Genomic DNA, 21,937 nt, shown 5'->3' with positions numbered 1-21,937 from the left:
CGGTTGCTCCTCTTCCAGTCCAGCTCTCTTCTGCGGCCTGGGAGTGCAGTGGAGGATGGCCCAAGTGCTTGGGCCCTGCACCTGCATGGGAGACCAGGAGGAAGCACCTGGCTCCCGGCTTCAGATTGGCGCAATGGCGGCCATTTGGGGAGTGAACCAACGGAAGGAAGATCTTTCTCTCTGTCTCTCTCTCTCACTGTCTAACTCTGCCTGTTTTAAAAAAAAATGTCCAGGTCCTATATCGGAGTACCTGGATTGTAATCCCAGCTCCAGCTCTCCATTCTCCATTTCCTGCTAATGGAGATCCTGGGCGGCAGCAAGTGGGTGGATTCCTGCCACCCATTTGGGAGATCTGGACTGAGTTCCTGGCTACTGGCTTCAGCCCCTAGCCTGGCATTTGGGGCAGTGCATCAGCAGATGGGAGTGCATATATGCATTTTATCTTTCTCTGTTCTTCTGCATTTCAAATATATATTTAAAAATTTTTTTAATTCCTCTGTACTTTTATTCTGCATGCTTTTTTATCAGTTGTGTTTGGGTCTTTAGTGACATTAGATATGCTGTTGTACAAGAAGTGAAGTTAAAGAGTCCAGCTTACTGTTCTCCCATGTCATGAACCAAATTTCCCAGCAGTATTCAAGGAAACAATTTATTCTTTCCACATTGCTCTGTGATTTCACCTTTATCATGCATCAGATTCCCCTGTTGATGCTGTATTTATTCTAGACTTCCTGTTCTATTCTGTCCCTTTAATATGAGTCTGGCCCAGGAGCAGAATTTTTTTTTTTTTTTAAGATTTATTTATTTATTCGAGAGGTAGAGTTATAGACAGAAAGGGAAAGACAGAGAGAGATCTTCATTCACTAGTTCACTCCGAAACGGCCACAATGGCCAGAACTGTGTCATTCCGAAGCCAAGAGCCAGGAGCTTCTTTCATGTCTCCCACATGAATTCAGGAGCCCAAGCACTTGAACCATCTTCTACTGCTTTCCCAGGCCATAGCAGAGAGCTGGATCGGAAGAGGGGCAACTAGGATTAGAACCAGTGCCCATTTGGGATGCTGGCACTTAGCCCACTAAGCCACAGTGCCAGCACCAGACAGACTTTTTAATACTGTATTTTAAACATATAGGTAAGTCTCCTCTGCTCCTCTTCAAACTTGGTGTAGCTGTTTGTGAGCCTTTAATCTATAAACACTTTAGAAATTTGAAAATTTTATTTTTAGAGATATTCATTTAATTTGTAAAGGTATTTGTTCATTAATTTCTATATATGTTATCATTTTTTGTTGCAAATATTGCCTGTTTTATTACTGTATTGATAAATTTTCTGATGTTAAATCATTCTTGAATTTCTGAGTTAAATTTCCTTGATCATTCTATTTTTTGTACATTATTAGATTAATTCCACTATTTTTTACTATAGTACTTTTCATCTTTGATCTTTGATGAATAACTTTTCTTATCATGTCTTTGTCTGGTTTGATTTTAGCATCGTGGTTATGTTAGTCTTGTAAAAATGAAAGACAGCTTTCTCTTTTCCTGTTTTCTGAAACATCCTGTATAAAAAGGCAGTATCTAACTCTTCGACATTCCCAGTCCTGAGGCTTTGGGGATGGGTGGGAGGTCTTTTATTTCAATATCTTTAGTGTTTGTTGGATTATTCAATATACTGTCTGTATCTTTTCATTCACGAGGTCATTTTAAATTTGAGTATTTAAAATTTTATTCCATTCAATGACAATTAAATTTTGAGTGTGCATCTGTAATTTAAAATATATGATTATATGCATATGTATTCACACACACACATACTCAGCTGTATGTTTGTTGTCTGGTAACTGTGAAAGAGCACTGTCGGGTATGTATATGTATTTGTATGAAGTCATAAGTCCAGATACTGTGGCCAGGATTTTTCTTAATTAACTATTTTAACTCAAATTTATTACATCTTCTTCCAGAAGATGAACCAGATGGCCGAAGCTGGCTGGAGCAGCATGTGGTCCATCAGTACTGGACAGCCAGGCCTTCACGGTTTCCTCATAGTCTGCATTTACACTCCAATTTAGCTGCTGTCTGGTAAAGAAGCCAAACTTTTTATTTAAATCATAGCAGAAACTCTGATGTTCAAATATTTGACTTTAATTTCTGGTTTAAATCAAGTACTTCCTTGAAATTTAAACTTTGTTAGCCTTTTTTGTTTTTTGTTTTTTAAAGATTTATTTATTTGAGAGGCGGAGTTGCAAAGAGAGACAGATGTCTTTCATCCTCTGGTTCACCCCCCAAATGGTTGCAACAGCCGGAGCTGGGCCAATCTGAAGCCAGGAGCCAGAGGCTTCTTCTAGGTCTCCCATGTGGATGCAGGGACCCAAGCTCTTGGGCTGTCTTCTACTGCTTCCCCAGGCCATTAAGAAGGAGCTAGATAGGAAATGGAGCAGCCAAGACTTGAACCGGCATCCCTATGGAGTGCCGGCACTGCAGGCAGAGGCTTAGCCTACTGTGCCACAGTGCCAGCCTTTAATCTTTTTCTTTATAATTCTAACTGAACAACTTTTAGTTTTTTTTTTTTAAATAATGAAATTTAATTGAACTGTTTAACTTTTGTTATTTCAATGTGAATGAATTGGTATATATTACTTTATTATGTAATTTCTGTTTTAGCGCATTTATTACAAAAATACACTTCTTTTTTAATTTATTATTTATTTGAAACTCAGAGTTATACAGAGAGATTGTTCATTCACTGGTTCACTCCCCCAAATGGCTGTAACAGTGGAGGCAGGGCCAGGCCAAAGCCGGGAACCAGGAGCTTCTTCCAGGTCTCCCACATTGATGCCAGGGCCCAGGCACTTGGGCCACCTTGTGCTGCTTTCTCAGGCGCATTAGCAGGGAGCTGGATCAGAAGTGGAACAGCCAGGACTCAAACCCGCTCCTATATAGGACACCAGCATTGCAGGCAGCGGCCTTACTTGCTGTGCCACAGTGCCAGCCTCCAGTTACTCTTTTTGGTTTTCTGTTTTTAAATTTATTTATTTATTTGAAGGCAGAGTTACAGAGAGGCATAGAAAGAGAGAGAGAGGTCTTCCATTTGCTGGTTCATTCCCTAGATGGCTGCAATGGCCAGAGCTGTGCTGATCCGAAGCCAGGAGCTTCCTCCAGGTCTCCCATGTGGGTGCAGGGGCCCAAGGACTTTGGCCATATTCTACTGCTTTACCAGGCCATAGCAGAGAGCTGGATTGGAAGCAGAGCAGCCTGGACACAAGCCAGTGCCCATATGGGATGCCGGCCCTGTAGGCAGCAGCTTTACCCACCACGCCATAGCACTGGCCCCTACTGTTTTTCAAAAAATAACATTGCATAACTTTAAACATTTGCTGAAATCAGTGGAGTCGGCACTGTGGCACCTGCAATGTCAGCACCCCTAGGGGCGCTGGTTTGAGTCCTGGCTGCTCTACTTCTGATCCAGCTCTCTGCTATGGCCTGGGAAAGCAGTAGAAGATGGCCCAAGGTGGGAGACCGAGGAAGAAGCTCCTGGCTCCTGGCTCCTGGCTCCTGGCTTCGGATCGGTGCAGCTCCGGCCATTGCGGCCAATTGGGGAGTGAACCAATGGATGGAAGATTTTCTCTCTCTCTCTCTGCCTCTCCTCCTCTCTGTGTAACTCTGACTTTCAAATAAATAAATATTTTTTTAAAGAAAGAAATCAGTAATAACATAGCAATTGGAATTTCTGTGAAAATGTTTCCCTGAGGATATTTTGATTTAAGTGTGAACATGAATATGGAGGGCATTTCAGGCTTTTATTACACTGATTTTTGATTGATTATGTGTTAAGTTAGCATTAAATTGGGGCCAGCGCCATGGCTCACTTGGTTAATCCTCCACCTGCGGCGCCGGCATCCCATATGGGCACCGGTTCTAGTCCCGGTTGCTCCTTTTCCAGTCCAGCTCTCTGCTGTGGCCCGGGAAGGCAGTGGAGGATGGCCCAAGTGCTTGAGTGCCTACACCCACATGGGAGACCAGGAAAAACACCTGGCTCCTGTCTTTAGATCAGCGTGGCTCCGGCCGTAGTGGCCATTTGGGGGGTGAACCAATGGAAGGAAGACCTTTGTCTCTCTCTCTCTCTCACTATCTAATTCTATCTGTCAAATAAATTAAAAAAGAAAAAAAGTTAGAATTAAATTGCATATATTCTTTTAGACAAATAGTTACACTTAGAAGCTTTTCTGTTGACATTTGATATTTGCTGTCTTACAGGGACCAGCACTTGTATAGCAGTGATCCATTGTATATTCCAGATGACAGGGTTTTTGTTACAGAGACACAAGTTATTCGAGAAACCCTATGGTAAGATCTGTTAACCAAATTAATCATTTGAAAGACGTTATCAGTAAGATGAGAAACTATGTTTTTAAAGGGATGAATTCAGGATTTTTTCAAATGCAAATTAGAAACAGCCTGTTGGGTAGTTCAGACTTGAGATTTGACCATGAGGATTGAGAGATTTTGATGTATTTCCCATTTGAAATAATTTAGTATATGGTTTTAGGGATTAGACTTTCACTTTTTTAGCATCTGCATTCAAAGCTCTGACCAGGCAGAGAAGAGAACATCAGTGACAGTTGCCTGTGTGTGCCCCTGGAGGCCAGGGTCTGAGGCAGCAGGTAGAATTGTTCCTGCTGCACCTGCAGGCCCCTGTGCTCTCACCATGAAGTGTGGTTCTGACATTCTGACAGTCTTAGCATTGGATGGTCTCTCCAGTTCATCAAGTACGTAGGGGAGATGCTTTGACAACACTGGTTTAGATTTTCCTCTAAGACAGTGTTGAAAAATCTTGAGTCTTAAGGTAATCACATTAAAAGATGTTCCCTTTTCTTATTATCTGACCTTATTCGCTCCCCTAATTCTTAACTTTTAATAAAAAAAAATTAGGCAGTAATGTGTTGGATATTTTTCTAGGCTTAAAATACATTCATCTTTTTTATTTTATTTCAGGTTACTTTCAGGGGTTAAAAAGCTCTTTATATTTCAGTTGATAGATGGAAAAGTAACTGTGAGAAACAATATTATAGTAACTCATTTGACACAAGTAAGTTATTTGTATTTACTGTAATTTAAGATTTAACTTAAATAATGAGTTCTGTGTAATCTGTGGTAATTCAACTTTAGAACATTTTATGATATTAAAATTAAGCTTGTTAAACATATTTAAGATCCAAACAGCAAAAGTAAGTTGTTTCAGTAATTCTTTTTTTTTTTTTTTAAAGATTTATTTATTTATTTGAAAGGCAGAGATACACAGAGAAAGAAGGAGAGGCAGAGAGAGGGAGAGAGAGAGAGAGAGGTCCTCCATCCACTGGTTCACTCCCCAATTGGCTACAATGGCCGGAGCTGTGCTGATCTGAAGCCAGGAACCCCTTCCGGGTCTCCCACGTGGTTGCAGGAGCCCAAGGACTTGGGCCATCCTCTGCTGCTTTCCCAGGCCATAGCAGAGAGCTGGATAGAAGGTGGAGCAGCAGCCAGGACTCGAACCGATGCCCATATGGGATGCCAGCACTGCAGGCAGTGGCTTTACTTGCTACACCACAGCGCCGGCCCCTCAGTAATTCTTAAATTATATTTGCAACTTATTTAATTTTGATTTGTACTTTCTGCTTTTCATTTCTGTTTCTGTATTGAGAAATTATATACTATGAATTTTTTTTTACTTAATATTTATTTTTAAATCATATAAGCCATGGGGTGAACATTCGATGCAGCAATTAAGACACTGCTTAAGATGCCCACATCCCATATCAGAGGGCCTGTATTCAGGTCCTTGCTCCATTTCATCCCATACCAGGAGGCCTGTATTCAAGTCCTGGCTCCACTTCAGTTCTAGCTTCCTGCTAATGCACACCCTGAGAGACAGCAGTTGATGGCTCAAGTAAATGGGTCCTTGCCACTCATGTGGGAGAACCAGGCTGAGTTCCAGGCTCTAGCCTTGGCCTGGCGCAGCCCTAGCTGTTGCAGGCATTTGGGGAGTAAACCAGCAAGTGGAAAATCTCTCTCTTTCTGTGTCTATCTCTGCCTTTCAAATAAAATGAAAATAGATAATTGTTAAAAATATAAACCACAATTCTACACTCTGTAGAAATTAATGCTTACTGTGTTTTCTTGGAATATAAAGCTATTCCTTCCTTATTACTTTGTCTTCTACTGAACATAGTGTTTAAAACTGTCACAAAAGAAATACTTTACAGTGAGAATGAAATGACTTTGAATGTTTACTGAAGACTGAAATTAAGTGATTGTGGTTTGCCTGTGTCTTAGAGCTGTTTACGATCTGTACTGGAGCAAATAGCAGCATACGGCCAGGTTGTGTTTCGACTCCAAGAGTTCATCGATGAAGTCATGGGACACAGTTCCGAGAGCATCTTACCTGGGAATGGGTCCATTCCTAAGAAGTCGACGGAGGCACCCTTTAGAACCTACCAGGCGTTCATGTGGGCACTATATAAATACTTCATTAGCTTCAAAGAGGAACTTGCAGAAATTGAGAAGTGCATCATCAACAATGGTATTTAAATGCTTTTTGCTTTTATTCATAAGACAGATAACTCATTTTGAATGCCACTGAAGTTATTCATTGATACATTTTGAAGGTTAGATGGCAAATAAGTAATTCTCGTGAAAACACTCACATTTTAAATTATCTTAAGTTTATATTTTTAATCGATTCATATATTTAAAAATTCAAAAAGTACAGATGATGTACAATGAAAATTCAGCCAGCTACTTTACTTCCCCAGCCAGTGAGTTCCTCTCCCCAGAGGCACCAGTTTGAGAGCAGAGGAACTCAGCTTCTTGTGTATTCTTCCAGATACAACTTAGACATACAGAAACAGTGTGTACACCAGGCACACACACCTGTGAGTCATTGCACTGCTCTCTCCCATGCTTTCTCATGTAAATTTTGAGAATTATGCCACATGAGTAGATGAGAGCCTCCTCTTGCCTTTTTATAAACTGTTTTGTATTTGGCTGTGTCATAGCCTAGTCCCCTGATTTTTTGCTATAGTCCTGAGTTTTTGCTAGTAGTTATAACCACTTAACCGTGTCCATAATCATACACATGAAGCAGGTTATCTGTAGAGTAGTTTCTTAAAAATGGAATTACTGGGTCAAGGGTATGTGATGGCATGTGTGGTTTCCCTAGATTTGTCTCTAGGAGGTAAAGATAAGTAAATGTACACTCTGGCCTGCAGGTCTATGAATACACGTTTCCTCACGTTCTTGCCAGTGCTGCATTGTCAAGCTTTTCAGGCTTTGCCAGTATGACAGATGTGAAATTGGAAGCAAATGTAGTTTGCCCCTGCCTTTAACTTTTATTTTAAACCATTGTAAACAGTAGTACAGAGAGATCTCCATCACCCTGCTACCCCCAGTATTGAAACTTTACATAAAAGTAGTGCATGTTCAAAACTGGGAGGCTGACACTGACAGAGCACAGAGGCAGTCTGCAGACCGCACACGGGCTTCACGGCTGGAATGAGGGGCACATACATCTTTGTGAGTGGTTCTGACCCAAACTGTACTGTCACCACACAGTAACTTGCTTGTGTCACCCCTTTGTAGTCACAGCCTCCGCCACCGCTCACTAAACTGGTGGCCCATTGTGGGGAAATTTTGTTTTACCTGGTGTAGTTTTACTTTACATTGTTTCTTTTTATAAGTCAGGCTGAGTGTGTCTTTATCTGTATAAAAATCTCTTCTCTTTCCTTGCCTGTGAACTGTCATTTCCTTTATGTGTTATGTTTCTCTCGTTGACTTGTAGAAGTTCTTTCTTCCTTGGGGAAATTAGTTCCTTGTGTTGTGAGATTAAAACCCACCACCCTCCATTTTGCCATGCCTTTCTATTAGCCAGATAAGTGGCCTAGCATTTATAGTACATTTTGGATGTAGATGTTTCCCCCTGATGTTGAATTTGGTTTGTCGATACTTACAGACACTACAATAACTCTTGCAATAGTGGTGGACAAGTTGTCACCTCGATTGGCTCAACTCAAGGTTCTACACAAAGTGTTTAGCACTGGAGTAGCTGAAGTTCCACCTGACACTCGAAATGTTGTCCGGGCATCTCACCTGCTCAACACGCTGTACAAGGCCATTCTTGAATATGACAACGTTGGAGAAGCTTCTGAGCAAACGGTATGTGGGACCTCTGCCTAATCTAATGTATGTGTCTCCATTCTACACAGCAAAGGAGTGGTGGATAGCCTGTCATAGTTCCACGCTAAATGATGCTTAAATTGAGGTGAATGTTTAGCCTAGTGGTTAGAATGCTCACATCCCACATCAAAATACCTGGGTTCAATTCCTGACTCTAGCTCTTTATTCCACTTTTCTGTTAATGCAGCAGTAATGGTTCAAGAAATTGGGTTTCTGCCACCCACTTGAGGAAACTGGATTGAATTCCAGGCTCTCAGTGTCAGGACTGGGTGCCATTGTGAACATTCGGGGAGTTAGCCAGTGGATGGGAGCTCTCTCTCTGTCCCTGTCTTGCAAATAAATAAGTCACATTTATAGAAACAGAAGGTAGAATGATAATTACCAGGAGCTGGAGAGAAAAGAAATGAGAAGTTCTTTAATGGGTATAAAGTTTTGGTTTTACATGATGGAAAGTTCTGGAAATCTGTCACAATTTTAAACTTTTAAAATGGTTAAAATGGTAAACCTTATGTTATATATATTTTTTTACTACAGTTTTTTAAAAAATATAAGAATAATATTAAATAATCTGTAAAGGTTTGTCTAGGTGCATATTTTATGTGTGCTACCATTTGTTGGGGTAGCTTTCTGTTTTGCACCATTTTGGTAATGCAATTCAGTATAAAGGTTGTTGGTTTCTTTTAGCCATACAGTTTTTTTTCCTACTGGATACCGTAGGAGAATGAAATCAGTGTGGTCATTCTTAGTAGACATGTTGGTAGTGCTGTTTCACTAGGGCACTCGTACCCTTTTGTCTGGGCTGTCCCAGGTTACACCTGCCTAATTTTCACTCTCGGGAAGGTCCTGGTGCAGATGAAAAACGATAGGATCATCCCATATTTAGGTAAGTTTTTCATAAAGATTTTGTAGTGTATATTTTGTGTTTTTAATCTTACATTGTTTCAGAAAAGCATAGAAATCCTACCACTTTTTGGCAGTATTTGAGCTTCATTCTACCATGAGCTATGAGCACTAACTACACCTTCTCATTCTTAGGTCTCACTCTTGTTCTCTCTCTGGGTGGAAACTGTGAGGCCCTACCTACAGACGGTAGATGAGTGGATCGTTCACGGGCACCTGTGGGATGGCGCCAGAGAATTCATCATCCAGAGGTGAGGCTGTGGCTCGGGCATGATGGACACTGAGTGCTGGCTTCACTGTTTTGCTTGCACGTGAGAATTCAGATGCATGCATTAGCTCCAGGCATTACTAAGAGAGTGCAGTTTCAGTGGCAGAGCTGTTCTGCTGCTATAGCGTGGGCTACTGCATTTCCATAGAAAATGTCAGAAACTGTAGCCTATTAAAAATATCTGAATTTCATGTCAGTTCACAGCTTTTGTTAATAAACTGTGTTTTTTGAATGGTAGTGTGTTTATGAGTAACTAGCATGTTAAATGTACACTGTTCCCATAAATGAATTTAGGTGATATCAAACTGTTTCACCCATTCCCATTATAATTTATCAATAAAGTAAAAGGTATGAAAGTATTACAGAAAATCCTCTAAAACACGTATTTCTCAGAATAAGCTACTGATTGTCTACTTTCAGTATAATATTTAATAAAACAACTAAGAAAAACATTGATCCATTTATGATCATTCCCTTTCCATTAATGGATTTCTCTGAGCAGGATCATAAACTGCGAAGTACAACGACTAGTCCAGTTCTAACCCAGTGCTAAGTTATGCAGTCCGTTCAGCTGTGTGGTTTCTGTTGCTAGCAACCCACTGAGCTCTTGAGGAAGCAGACCTTAATCCCCAGGGCACAGGAAAGGTCCTGCTCTTTACCCAGTGCTCACATCCTTCTCTCGGGCCTGCTTCATTCGTCTCGTGTGAGAAGGGTGCTCCGACTGTTCTAGGGCAAGGGTGGGGAACTTTTTTCTGCTAAGGGCCATTTGGATATTTACCACACCATTTGCAGGCAGTATAAATTTATCTGCTTAAAAATTAGTCTGCTCTAGATTCATCAGATTTTAAATCCCACCTGTGGTGGCCTTGGCAGGGCCAGACCAAACGGTTTCGTCAGCCCATAGGCCTGACCTTCCCCACACCTGTTCTAGGGCAATGAATGACCGTCACCTCACCATTAAAAGCAGTCCAACTGGGGCCAGCGCTGTGGCACAGAAGGTTAATCCTCCACCTGTGGCACCTGTATCCCATATGGGCAATGGTTCGAGTCCCGGCCGCTTCACTTCCAATCCAGCTCTCTGCTATGGCCTGGGAAAGCAATGGAAGATGGCTCAAGTCCTTGGGCCCCTGCATCCGCGTGGGAGACCAGAAGAAGCTCCTGGCTCCTGGCTTCGGATGGGTGCAGCTTCAGTCATTGCGGCCATTTGGGGAGTGAACTAGCAGACAGAAGACCTTTCTCTTTGTCTCTCTCTCTCTCATTGTCTGTAACTCTACCTCTCAAATAAATAAATAAAATCTTCAAAAAAAAAAGCAGTCAAGAACTTGTGTTGGGGTAGAAAAGTCACGAAATTACTTTCACAGGAAATGATAAAATGGACAAACTTTAATTTTAATTCATTTAATTCATTCAAAGGACCAAATTCATCATATTTTGTTTAATTCCAATTCAGGAAGCTATATCTACTTAATTTTACCTATACCTTTCAGAGTGTTCATTTGCTTCACTTTTTTTTTTAAAGATTTATTTATTTATTTGAAATGCATAGTTACAGAGAGGCAGAGAGAGAGAGAGGTCTTCCATCTACTGGTTTACTCCCCAGTTGACTGCAACAGCCAGAGCTGCACCAATCTGAAACCAGGAGCCAGGAGCCTCCTCTAGGTCTCCCACGGAGGTGCAGCGGCCCAATGACTTGGGCCATCTTCTACAGCTTTCCCAGGCCAAAGCAGAGAGCTGGATCAGAAGTGGAGCAGCTGGGACTCGAACCAGTGCATATGGTGCATATGGGATGCCAGCACTGCCAGTGGCGGCTCTACCTGCTATACCACAGCACCGGCCCCTGCTTCACTTCGTTAAACTGGGGTCAGATGAAACCTGCTGGACTCTGCCTAAAGATTGTTTCATTTTACTAAAAGGTGCTATTACTGTGTTTTGGGATGTATAGTCAACATGCACAAGCTATAAGATTATATTGTTATTTTAGAAAGACAAGTTGAAAGTTTAAAATTCTTCTGAATCTACAGAAACAAAAACGTTCCAGTAAATCACAGAGACTTCTGGTATGCAACGTACACGCTATATAGCGTGTCGGAAAAGACAGAAAATGAAGAGAAAATGAGTGACAATGCCAGTGCCAGTTCCGGCAGCGATCAGGGGCCGTCCAGCAGGCAGCACACCATGGTGTCCTTCCTCAAGCCCGTGCTGAAGCAGATCATAATGGCCGGCAAGTCCATGCAGCTGCTGAAGAACCTGAGGTGCGTGCAGAGCACCCCAGGCCAGGCAGCGGCCAGAGGTAGCCCGTTCCTTCCTTCCCTAAACATTGCGTTTGTATATTTATCTTATTGTTTCAGAGACAGAGACAGACAGGGCTCCCCTCTGCTGGTTCGCTACCCAGGTGATCATAACAACTGGGCTGGCCAGGCTGAAGCCAGGAGCTGTGAACTAGTCAGGGTCTCCAAATCGAAGTGTCCCGTGTGGGTGGCAGAATGCCAGTTACTGGAGCCAGAGTGGGGAATTGAACCTGTATACTCCACTGTGGGATGTGAGTGTTTTAACTGACACCAGAACCGGCAGCTTCACCAGTAGTCCAGGTGCTCATCCCACCAGTCCCTTCTTGTGTCTCCTTTAGAGTGGGACTAGCTGCTTCCAATTCACTTCTGTCAACCCATGAAACCTAATTATTCTGTAATTGGAAAATCATCAAGCTTTTGTTTTAATGAAAATTGTTACCATGATTGAATTAGTGATCACGTTGCTTCTGGCTGGGACAAGAAGCCTGTTTCATTTGACACTTACTGTCCTGTTTGGAAAGGCAGTGGCAGGGAGCCCCACATGCATGTTCCTCACTTTGATCCCTTCGGACTGCTCCTTTATAGAAACGTTCTCTGCCATTCTTACTGCGTGCGGAGTCTGGCTCTTGACCATGAACTCTGGCGGACAGGAATTTGCCTACATGCAGTTCAGACTTGATCACAGATTCTGGGAAAATCTTAGTGTAATTTCTTTTTTATGTAATTTAAGTAATATATTTAAAGTTTCATTAACTCAAAACCCCTAAATGCTGTAGATGTGACCTTATTTGCTTGGCTATAGGTAGTAATTGTTCCATATTATTACATCTGCTTTAAATATTCTCATTCTGTGGAATAGTTCTTTTTTGACTGAATTATGAACTGTAATGAGCCCAGCATCTTCAGTGCTAAAATGCTGTTTCTAGTAAAATGTGGCTCTGAGTAGTGCTAACGTAGTGTTCTGTAGTGAGGTGGTAACTTCAGGTGTTCTGCTTGAGGTGTTAACTCTATTTAGACAAAAATTAGCTTATGCGTTGTGATTTTTAACAGGAACTTTGCAATTGTCTAATAGAGGATATAAAAAGGTTGAATTTTGCTGTAACATAAGGTAAAAACTAAAGAAACAGGAATAGACCTTCATAGACCAAAAATAAAATACCAGGCTGTATTCAGATAGCATTACTTACTATGCCCTGGTAGTATTCACTGAGCGTCATTCACCTTACATGTTTCTTTATGTCCAGATGCAGAAAGGAAAAGCTTGTACACCCTCTTCCTGGAGTCAGTGCAGTCACGCCTTCGGCACGGAGAAGATTCCACTGCACAGGTGCTCACTGAGCAACAGGCCACCAAAGAGAACCTCATTAAGATGCAGTCCATTGCGGAAAGGCATCTTGAACTGGACGATGCTCATGATCCACTCCTGGCCATTAACTTTGCAAGGTGATCACCTGCAAGATTTTCAGTGATTGAAATGGCAGAATCTGTGCACTGTCTGGTAACTGTTAATTTCTGCCAGGTAGGGCTGCCCAACCTTAAAAAAATCTCAAAAAAAAATTGTGGCTGTAATTTCTAATGAATTGAATACAAGTTGTGCTCACTTATTTCGGATGCATAATTTGGCCTCCTGATTATCTGTAGTAGTCCTCAAACTTGGCTCTGCTGTCATCTCTGTGCCCCCAGGCTCACCCAGAAATCCTGAAGTCTGGGTCATGGGCAGGCATCAGACATCCAAGAGTCGGGACATGGGCTTGGGAGGTTTCCTGCACTTAGCCCAGTGATAAGCTGTTACTGCCCATGCAGTGCCGTAATATCCCGCAGCCAGCATTCACGATGTGCAGACCACCCTAACAGCTAGCAGATCCTAAAGGCATCAGCAACTCTGAGAGCGGTTCTCTGATAGGCTGTTTTGGAGAGGAAGATTTTCTCTTTAAATTGTTCATTTTAAAATTAATTGGAAAAATGGAATGCTGATGTTTTAAGAGAATTCCGTTGATAACAGCTCATCAAAAATAACTCACATTTTTATCTTGAAGGTTGTATTTGGAGCAGAGCGACTTTCATGAGAAGTTTTCTGGTGGTGACGTATGTGTCGATAGATCATCGGAATCTGTGACCTGCCAGACCTTCGAGTTGACACTGAGATCGTGCCTCTATCCTCACATTGATAAGCAGTATCTGGACTGCTGTGGGACTCTCATGCAAACTCTTAAAAAAGATTACAGGTGAAAAGAAGTAACTGAGTCTTAGAAGTACTCATCGTTGATTATACTTAAAGAACAGTTGATTTTTTTTTTTTTTTTTTTTTTTGACAGGCAGAGTGAACAGTGAGAGAGAGAGAGAAAGAGGTCTTCCTTTGCCGTTGGTTCACCCTCCAATGGCTGCTGCGGCCGGTGCGCTGTGGCCGGTGCACCGCGCTGATCCAAAGGCAGGAGCCAGGTGCTTATCCTGGTCTCCCATGGGGTGCAGGGCCCAAGCACTTGGGCCATCCTCCACTGCGCTCCTGGGCCACAGCAGAGAGCTGGCCTGGAAGAGGGGCAACCGGGACAGAATCCAGCGCCCCGACCGGGACTAGAACCCGGTGTGCTGGCGCCGCTAGGTGGAGGATTAGCCTGTTGAGCTGCGGTGCCGGCCAGTTGAAATTATTTTAAAAACTATGTTTCAAGTTAATTTTTATTAGTCAGAAACAGATCTAAAGTAAACAATTTTTTTTAAGATTTATTTTATTTATTTTAAAGCAGCTGCTTCTTCTGATGCCTTCCCAGGCCATTAGCAGGAATGTGCACCAGGAGTGGAGAAGCCAGGACTTGAGCCAACACCCATTTGGGATGTCCGCTTTGCAGGCGGGTGGCTTAAGCAATTACGCCACAATGCTGGCCTCAACAGTGTTCTTTCAGAAGGATTAATTAACCACCAATATTGTCTTTTTTTTTTTTTTTTTTTTTTTCAAGATTTATTTGTTTATTTGAATGTCAGAGTTACAGAAAGAGAGAGAGAGAGAGAGATCTGGTTCACTCCCTGAGATGGCTACAATAGCTGGGTAGTCCAGGCCAAAGCCAGGAACTTCATCTGGGTCTCCCATGAGGATGGCAGGGCCCCAAGTACATGGGCCATTCTCTGCTGCTTTTCCCAGGCCACTTGCAGGGAGCTGGATTGGAAGTGGAGCAGCCAGACAGGGACCGTCACTCCTGGGATGCTGGTGTTGCAGGCAGCAGCTTTACTCACTACACCACAACACTGGCCCCACCAATATCTTAGGTGTGTTTAAAAATGTAATTATTTGTTTAGTTTTAGGACTGGTGTTGTGGCATAGTGGTTTAAGCTACCTCCTGTGACACTGGCATCCCATATAGGCAACAGTTCCTGTCCCAGCTGTTCCACTTCTCATCTAGCTTACTGCTAATTGCCTGCAAAAGCAGTGGAAGATGGCCCAGGTGTTTGGGCCCCTGCCAGCCATGTGTGAGACCTGCAAGAAGCTCCTGGCCCCTGGCTTCAGTCTGGCCTAGCCCTAGCTGTTGCAGCTATTTAAGAAGAGAACCAGCAGATGGAAAAATCTTTCTTTCTGTCTCTTTGTGTAACTCTGCCTTTCAAATAAATAAATAATTCTTTTAAAAAGAAATCCACTGGGGCTGTTGCTGTGGCGTAGCGAGTAAAGCCACCGCCTGCAGTGCTGGCATCGCATATGGGCTCCGGTTCAAGTCTAGGCTGCTTCACTTCTGATCCAGCTCTCTGCTATGACCTGGGAAAGCAGTAGAAGATGGCCCAAGTGCTTGGGCTCCTGCACCCACGTGGGAGACCCAGAAGAAGCAGCCAACTGGGGAATGAACCAACAGATGGAAGACTTTCTCTCTCTCTCTCTCTTTCTCTCTGCCTCTCCTTCTCTCTGTGTAACTCTTTCAAATAAATAAATAAATCTTAAAAAAAAAAAGAGAGAAATCCATCACAGAGTTTGCTGTGAGACTGAAAACTTTGCAGTTACTAAGAGACTCGTTCTTTACAGGATGGCATATGTATGCTATGCAGGAGCTTTATAAAATTCACAAAAATTATGTTTGTATAGAATTTTAAGTCCTTAAAAAAAGTCCTTAAAACTTAGGTAGGATATAATATGTGATAAGAAATGGATTTTTTTACATACCTAGAAAAATATTCTGGAAAAGAAAAACTCAAAAAAATGTTTTTAAAGATTTATTTTTATTTATTTGAAAGAGTCACAGAGAGAGGTCCTCCATCCCCTGGTTCACTCCCCACATGGCCACAACAGCTGGAGCTGAGCCGATCCAAAGCCAGGAGCCAGGAGCTTCTTCGGGTCTCCCATGTGGCTGCAGGGGCCCAAACACTTAGGCCATCTTCTGCATTCCCAGGCCATAGCAGAGAGCTGGATCAGAAGTGGAGCAGCCAGGACTAGAACAGTGCCCATGTGGGATGCTGGCGCTTCAGGCCAGGGCTTTAGCCCACTGCACCACAGCGCCGGCCACTCAGATATTTAATAATTGAAATCCACTGTGGATGGTGAGATTTGAATTGATTTTTTTGTTATGTTTTTGTGACTTGGTCAAATTTTTATATTTTGGAAAGATAACATTTGTGTTTATTAAAGAATAGCATATTATTATTTAAAGAGATCTTTAAGAGATGTTAGTATTTCTAATTTTAATAAATATATGGCCGGTGCCACGGCTCACTTGGCTAATCCTCCACCTGTGGCTCCAGCACCCCGGGTTCTAGTCTGGTTGGGGCACCGGATTCTGTCCTGGTTGCTCCTCTTCCAGTTCAGCTCTCTGCTGTGGCCCGGGAAGGCAGTGGAGGATGGCCCAATTGCTTGGGCCCTGCACCCGCGTGGGAGACCAGGCAGAAGCACCTGGCTCCTGGCTTTGGATCGGCGCAGCATGCCGGCCGTGGCAGCCATCTGGGGGGTGAACCAATGGAAAAGGAAGACCTTTCTCTCTGTCTCACTGTCTAACTCGGCCTGTCAAAAATAAATAAATAAATATAGAATAGACACTTGTTTCACTAAAACTGACAGTGTACAAAACCTGGTGTTGATGCAGAATCCTGCCTTATGAATTGAAAACATCTTTGTCACTTCTCTCCATCCAGGCTGGTGGAATACCTACAGGCTATGAGAAATTTTTTCTTAATGGAAGGTGGAGATACCATGTATGACTTTTACACGTCGATTTTTGATAAAATACGAGAAAAGGAAACCTGGCAGAACGTGTCTTTTCTTAATGTTCAGCTCCAGGAAGCAGTAGGACAACGTTATCCTGAAGATAGTTCACGGTAAAATTAAGGAGATGCCTTTTTATTAAAACAGTATAAAATTAACCATGTGCCAGGAAATATCTGAATCTTTACATTTATTATCCTTCTTAACCTACACAATAGCCCTCTGAGGTCTGCTAATATTATTTTATATATTAGAAAGTTGAGACAATGAGTACCCAAGCGCCTCACCTACAAAACAAAAGACCATCAGATGGAACCACCCAGCCTCTTGGGGTCTATAGGACCCACCGTGTGCTTGGAGTCTGTGCTTCTCTCTCAGCTCCCACACATCTTTGGTGCTAAGTCTCCCTAGAGAATGCTCCCCAGCACCATCTCTTAATACCTCTATGACCATGGGAGTCAATCCCCTTGTTAACACCCATGAGGCTTCTTTGAGGATTACGTGAGTAGTGCCTCAGTAGTGCCTGGTGCATGGACACCCCATGTGCTGTGTTAGGTACTCTCCTTTTGAGAATCATATTCAGACTTGCTTCAGGAATGCATGGGGGAAAGCAAAGTGTGCCACTTGTGCCACAGATGCGGCACCCCACACACACACCCTGTTCTCACCTTGGTCAGACTCTGGCAGCTGCTGCACATACCACATGCATGGCTCCCTCCTGCCTCCTCAAACGCGAGCAGAAGGCTCTGTCTGCTGAGCCTCTTTGATTTTATCAGAATTAAGCTCCCAGCCTATTACTGCTATTTCTTCTCTGTCTTTGCCTTTTTTTTTTTAATTAAGAATTGCCTTTGTTAGTATGTCTTCTATAGCTAAACCCATTGTCTAAAATTTTTGCCATTTTTCCTTATTTTGAAAGTCAAATGTCTGTTCTGAAATAGATGCTAGAAAACATAACCTTAGTTAACAAATTAGCATTCTTTGAAATCCAGAATACTTTTGGAATATTATGTAAATAAATGTTAAAAAGCTAATTGTTTTTAAAAGGCTGTTTTATATAAGCATAGTGCCATCATAAACTAAAATTGAAATTTCTTTATTTAGTCTGTCTATATCTTTTGAAAACATTGACACCACGAAGAAGAAGCTCCCTGTTCATATCTTAGATGGTTTGACCCTGAGCTACAAGGTGTGTGCTGAAATTCTTTTACAGATGCTGTTTTCTATTCTAAAGCAGACAATGGTAGATTACTTTCTCTTCTAATTTTCTGGTTTTGTTTTCATAGGTTCCTTGGCCTGTGGACATTGTTATAAGTTTGGAATGTCAAAAAATTTATAATCAGGTGTTCCTGCTCCTATTGCAAATAAAGTGGGCAAAATATAGTCTGGATGTTTTACTATTTGGTGGTAAGATTTGTTTTCAACAGATAAATTGCAATTTAATCTTAGCCCTGAAAAAAAGAGATTGGTGGTCTTTGACCATTTTTTATGTGTACACAAATACCAAAATTTATAGCAAACATCTGATATCTGAATGGAATATTGGAATGTTTTATGGATAATCTGAAATACAGTGCTTTGAGTGAGAATTCAGCCAGAATAAACACTTAGTTTATTCAAAAAATATAGTAAGTGTATAGAACTCCTGACTCATATTTTTCACGAGAGTGATTCCAAATGTGACATGGGTCCTTCATGCTCCCTTTTCCCAAGGCGCTGAGGTCAGTCCTTGACGTAGTGCCAAAGCCTGGCCCCCGGAATTCCCACCACGTGCAGCAGGCAGCCGGGCTCGAGGCCGTGCTCTCTCTACCACTTTTCTCTTTTCAATCTCCTACAGAGTTGGCTAGTGCTGCTCAAAAACCGCCGCTCCAGGAAGGCCTTCTGGGTGAACAAGACACAGCTGCGCCGTTTGGACCGCAGAAGGAGCCGCCAGTGAGGCAGCAGATCCACCGCATGTTCCTCCTGAGAGTGAAGCTTATGCATTTTGTGAACAGCTTACACAACTACATCATGACCAGGGTTTGTGTCTGCCTCTACCTCAGTTCTGTATCCAACAGTTGTTCATAGCAAAGTACTTTTTGCATTTATAGAAGTGCACAGGGGCTGGCGCCGTGGCTCACTAGGCTAATCCTCTGCCTTGCGGCACTGGCACACCGGGTTCTAGTCCCGGTCGGGGCGCCGGATTCTGTCCCGGTTGCCCCTCTTCCAGGCCAGCTCTCTGCTGTGGCCAGGGAGTGCAGTGGAGGATGGCCCAAGTCCTTGGGCCCTGCACCCCATGGGAGACAGGAGAAGCACTTTGCTCCTGCCATCGAATTAGCGTGGTGCGCCGGCCGTGGCAGCCATTGGAGGGTGAACCAACGGCAAAGGAAGACCTTTCTCTCTGTCTCTCTCTCTCACTGTCCACTCTGCCTGTCAAAAAAGAAAAAGAAAAAAAGAAAAAAAAAAAAAGTGCACAGGAACCCACAGATTCATGTAGATGGTGGAGATGGGACGTAGAAGATCTGGTATTTGGCACAGAGATTAAGACGCTACTTGGGATGCCCTCATCCCATATCAGAGTGCCTGGATTTGAGTCCGACTCCACTCCCAGTTCCAGCTTCCTGCTAACACGTGTGTTCCAGGGAGCCAGCAGGTAATGACTCGAGTGCTTGAGTCTCTGCCCTCAGTGTGGGAGACCCGCATTGAGCCCCATGCTCTTGACTGTGGCCTGCCTGACTCCAGCAAGTACAGGCACTTGGGGGTGAACCAGCAAAAGGAAGATCTTTCTGTGTTTTGTCTTTTTCTCTCTCTCTGTCTCTCGGCTGCCTTCCAAATATATACATATGGTTTTTTAACAAGAATGCTCAAGGGGCTAGCGCCATGGCACAGTAGGTTAATCCTCCACTTGTGGCGCCAGCATCCCATTTGGGCGCAGGTTCTAGTCCCGGTTGCCCCTCTTCTGATCCAGCTCTCTGCTATGGCCTGGGAAGACAGTAGAGGATGGCCCAAGTCCTTGGGCCCCTGCACCTGCATGGGAGACCTGGAGGAAGCACCTGGCTCCTGGCTTCAGATTGGCTCAGCTCTGGCTGTTGCAACCATCTGGGGAGTAAACCAACAGAGGGAAGACCTTTCTCTCTGTCTCTCCCTCTCACTGTTTATAATTCTACCTCTCAAATAAATAAATAAAATCTTTTTTAAAAAAAAAAAAGAATGCTCAAGATGAGAACTTTTTTTTTTTTTTAAGATTTGTGTATTTATTTGAAATAGTAACAGTGGTTTACTCCCCATATGGCCACAGGGGCCCAAGTACTTGGGTTATCTTCTGCTGCTTTCTCAGGCCATAAAAGGGAAGTTAAGCCAGCGCCGTGGCTCAATAGGCTAATCTCCACCTTGCGGCGCCGGCACACCGGGTTCTAGTCCCGGTCGGGGCGCCGGATTCTGTCCCGGTTGCCCCTCTTCCAGGCCAGCTCTCTGCTATGGCCAGGGAGTGCAGTGGAGGATGGCCCAGGTGCTTGGGCCCTGCACCCCATGGGAGACCAGGAAAAGCACCTGGATCCTGGCTCCTGCCATCGGATCAGCGCGGTGCGCCGGCTGCAGCGGCGGCCATTGGAGGGTGAACCAACGGCAAAGGAAGACCTTTCTCTCTCTGTCTCTCTCTCTCACTGTCCACTCTGCCTGTCAAAAATAAAAAAAAAATAAAAAAAAAAAAGGGAAGTTAGATTGGAAGTAGAGTAGCCAGGACACAAATTGGTGCCCGTAAGGAATGCCTGCATTGCAGGCAGTGCCTTTACCCACTGTGCCACAATGCTGGCCCCAAGATGAGAATGTTTAAAAGTTTTTTGTTGTTTGTTTTTTTAATCATAAAACATTCTATCAGGGGGAGAAATGATTGAAAGGCAGAGCAACAGGCCAAGGGGGAAAAGGAGAAAGAGCTTCTGTGCACTGGTTCGTTCTCCAAATGCCTGCAACAGCCAGGCCTGGGCCAGGCTGAAACCAGAAGCCAGGCCTTCCATCTGGGTCTACACGTGAGTGGCAGGGACTTGAGAGCATAGGCCGTTATCCGCTGCCTCCCAGGATGCATTAGCAGGAAGCTGGATTAAAGCCGAGGTGCTAAGACTTGAACCAGCATTCTGATACGGGATGCAGATGCCACGACACCCACTCTGAGAAATGTCTTCAACATCCCAGAGCATGTGTGTTCAGAACCTGGGGTCCCTGCTGTCCACAACCCACTGGGACAGGCACACCCTGAGCTCTCTTTTGAAACATCCATGATCCTCAATTTCCTCCTAGAGCCTGCTGTCCCTGGAAAATGGCCTCCGTGTTTAGTCACAGCCAAAACCCTCAGGCTAGTGGGTGTGTAAGGAGGAAGATGCAGCCAGATGTGTCCTTTTTTTTTTTTTCCCTTAAAAAACAAGAAGTAACTTACTGTGAAGTAAATGAAACTGCTGGTCTTACACATCTTAACAACCGTTTCCAGAGGAAGTTCTCGGGGAGGAAAAACAGAAGTGCTGTTACAGGAAAGCTCTCATTTGGCTTTAAAATTACTTTTAAAAAACTTCATCTATTCCCATTCTGGTTTTATTTATTTATTTTTAAATTTTTATTAAGAGAATAGATTTCATTATTTCATAGATACAACCCCATTCTGGCTTTAAATTATTTTTTAAAGCTTTATTTATTTATTTGAAGGAGTTACACAGAGAGAGAGTGAGTCTTCCATCTGCTGGTTCGCTCCCTAATTGGCCGCAATGGTCAGAGCTGCACCAGTCTGAAACCAGGAACCAGGGGCTTCTTCCAGGTCTCCCACACAGGAGCAGGGGCCCAAGGACTTGGGTCATCTTGTACTGTTTTCCCAGGCTGTGGCAGAGAGCTGGATAGGAAGTGGAGCAGCCGGGACTAGAACCAGCGCCCATATGAGATGTGTTAACCAGCAGCAACGCAGCGCCGGCCCCAGAGCTTTAAATTTTAAATCCTATCGTTAAAATGAAGTGACCCTTGGGAGCCGTGGTGTGGCTGTGAGGGATGTGGGAAAGGGATTGTGTGCTCTCAGTAATTACGTTGCTGGCTTCTGGGGGCTGGCCTTACGCCCCTAATTATTAAAAGTAAATGGTGGGAGTTTAACTTT

The 21,937-nt window shown here is 43.3% G+C and overlaps 1 protein-coding gene across 4 annotated transcripts in view; it reads left to right on the top strand.

The window, feature by feature from the left end:
• Positions 1-21,937, top strand: part of TUBGCP5 (tubulin gamma complex component 5) — a 43,292-nt gene that overhangs the window by 14,206 nt on the left and 7,149 nt on the right. For 3 of the 4 annotated variants that reach the window (XM_008269727.5, XM_089309642.1, XM_070053560.2), the window contains 13 exons: positions 1,961-2,078; positions 4,254-4,343; positions 4,992-5,085; positions 6,309-6,555; positions 7,984-8,186; positions 9,243-9,358; positions 11,397-11,665; positions 12,908-13,106; positions 13,700-13,888; positions 16,764-16,946; positions 17,935-18,019; positions 18,117-18,237; positions 18,668-18,849. In XM_008269727.5, the coding sequence (XP_008267949.3) occupies positions 1,961-2,078; positions 4,254-4,343; positions 4,992-5,085; positions 6,309-6,555; positions 7,984-8,186; positions 9,243-9,358; positions 11,397-11,665; positions 12,908-13,106; positions 13,700-13,888; positions 16,764-16,946; positions 17,935-18,019; positions 18,117-18,237; positions 18,668-18,849 (2,096 nt within the window). The remainder of the gene's footprint in view (positions 1-1,960; positions 2,079-4,253; positions 4,344-4,991; positions 5,086-6,308; positions 6,556-7,983; positions 8,187-9,242; positions 9,359-11,396; positions 11,666-12,907; positions 13,107-13,699; positions 13,889-16,763; positions 16,947-17,934; positions 18,020-18,116; positions 18,238-18,667; positions 18,850-21,937) is intronic. The other variant, XR_016217743.1, reaches the window with a different exon arrangement.

Source organism: Oryctolagus cuniculus, chromosome 12, assembly GCF_051225735.1.
Source record: "Oryctolagus cuniculus isolate XC-2025 breed Fujian yellow rabbit chromosome 12, ASM5122573v1, whole genome shotgun sequence".
NCBI lineage: Eukaryota > Metazoa > Chordata > Mammalia > Lagomorpha > Leporidae > Oryctolagus > Oryctolagus cuniculus.
Note: the sequence above shows the minus strand (reverse complement) of the source record. Positions and strands in the feature narration are given on the sequence as shown.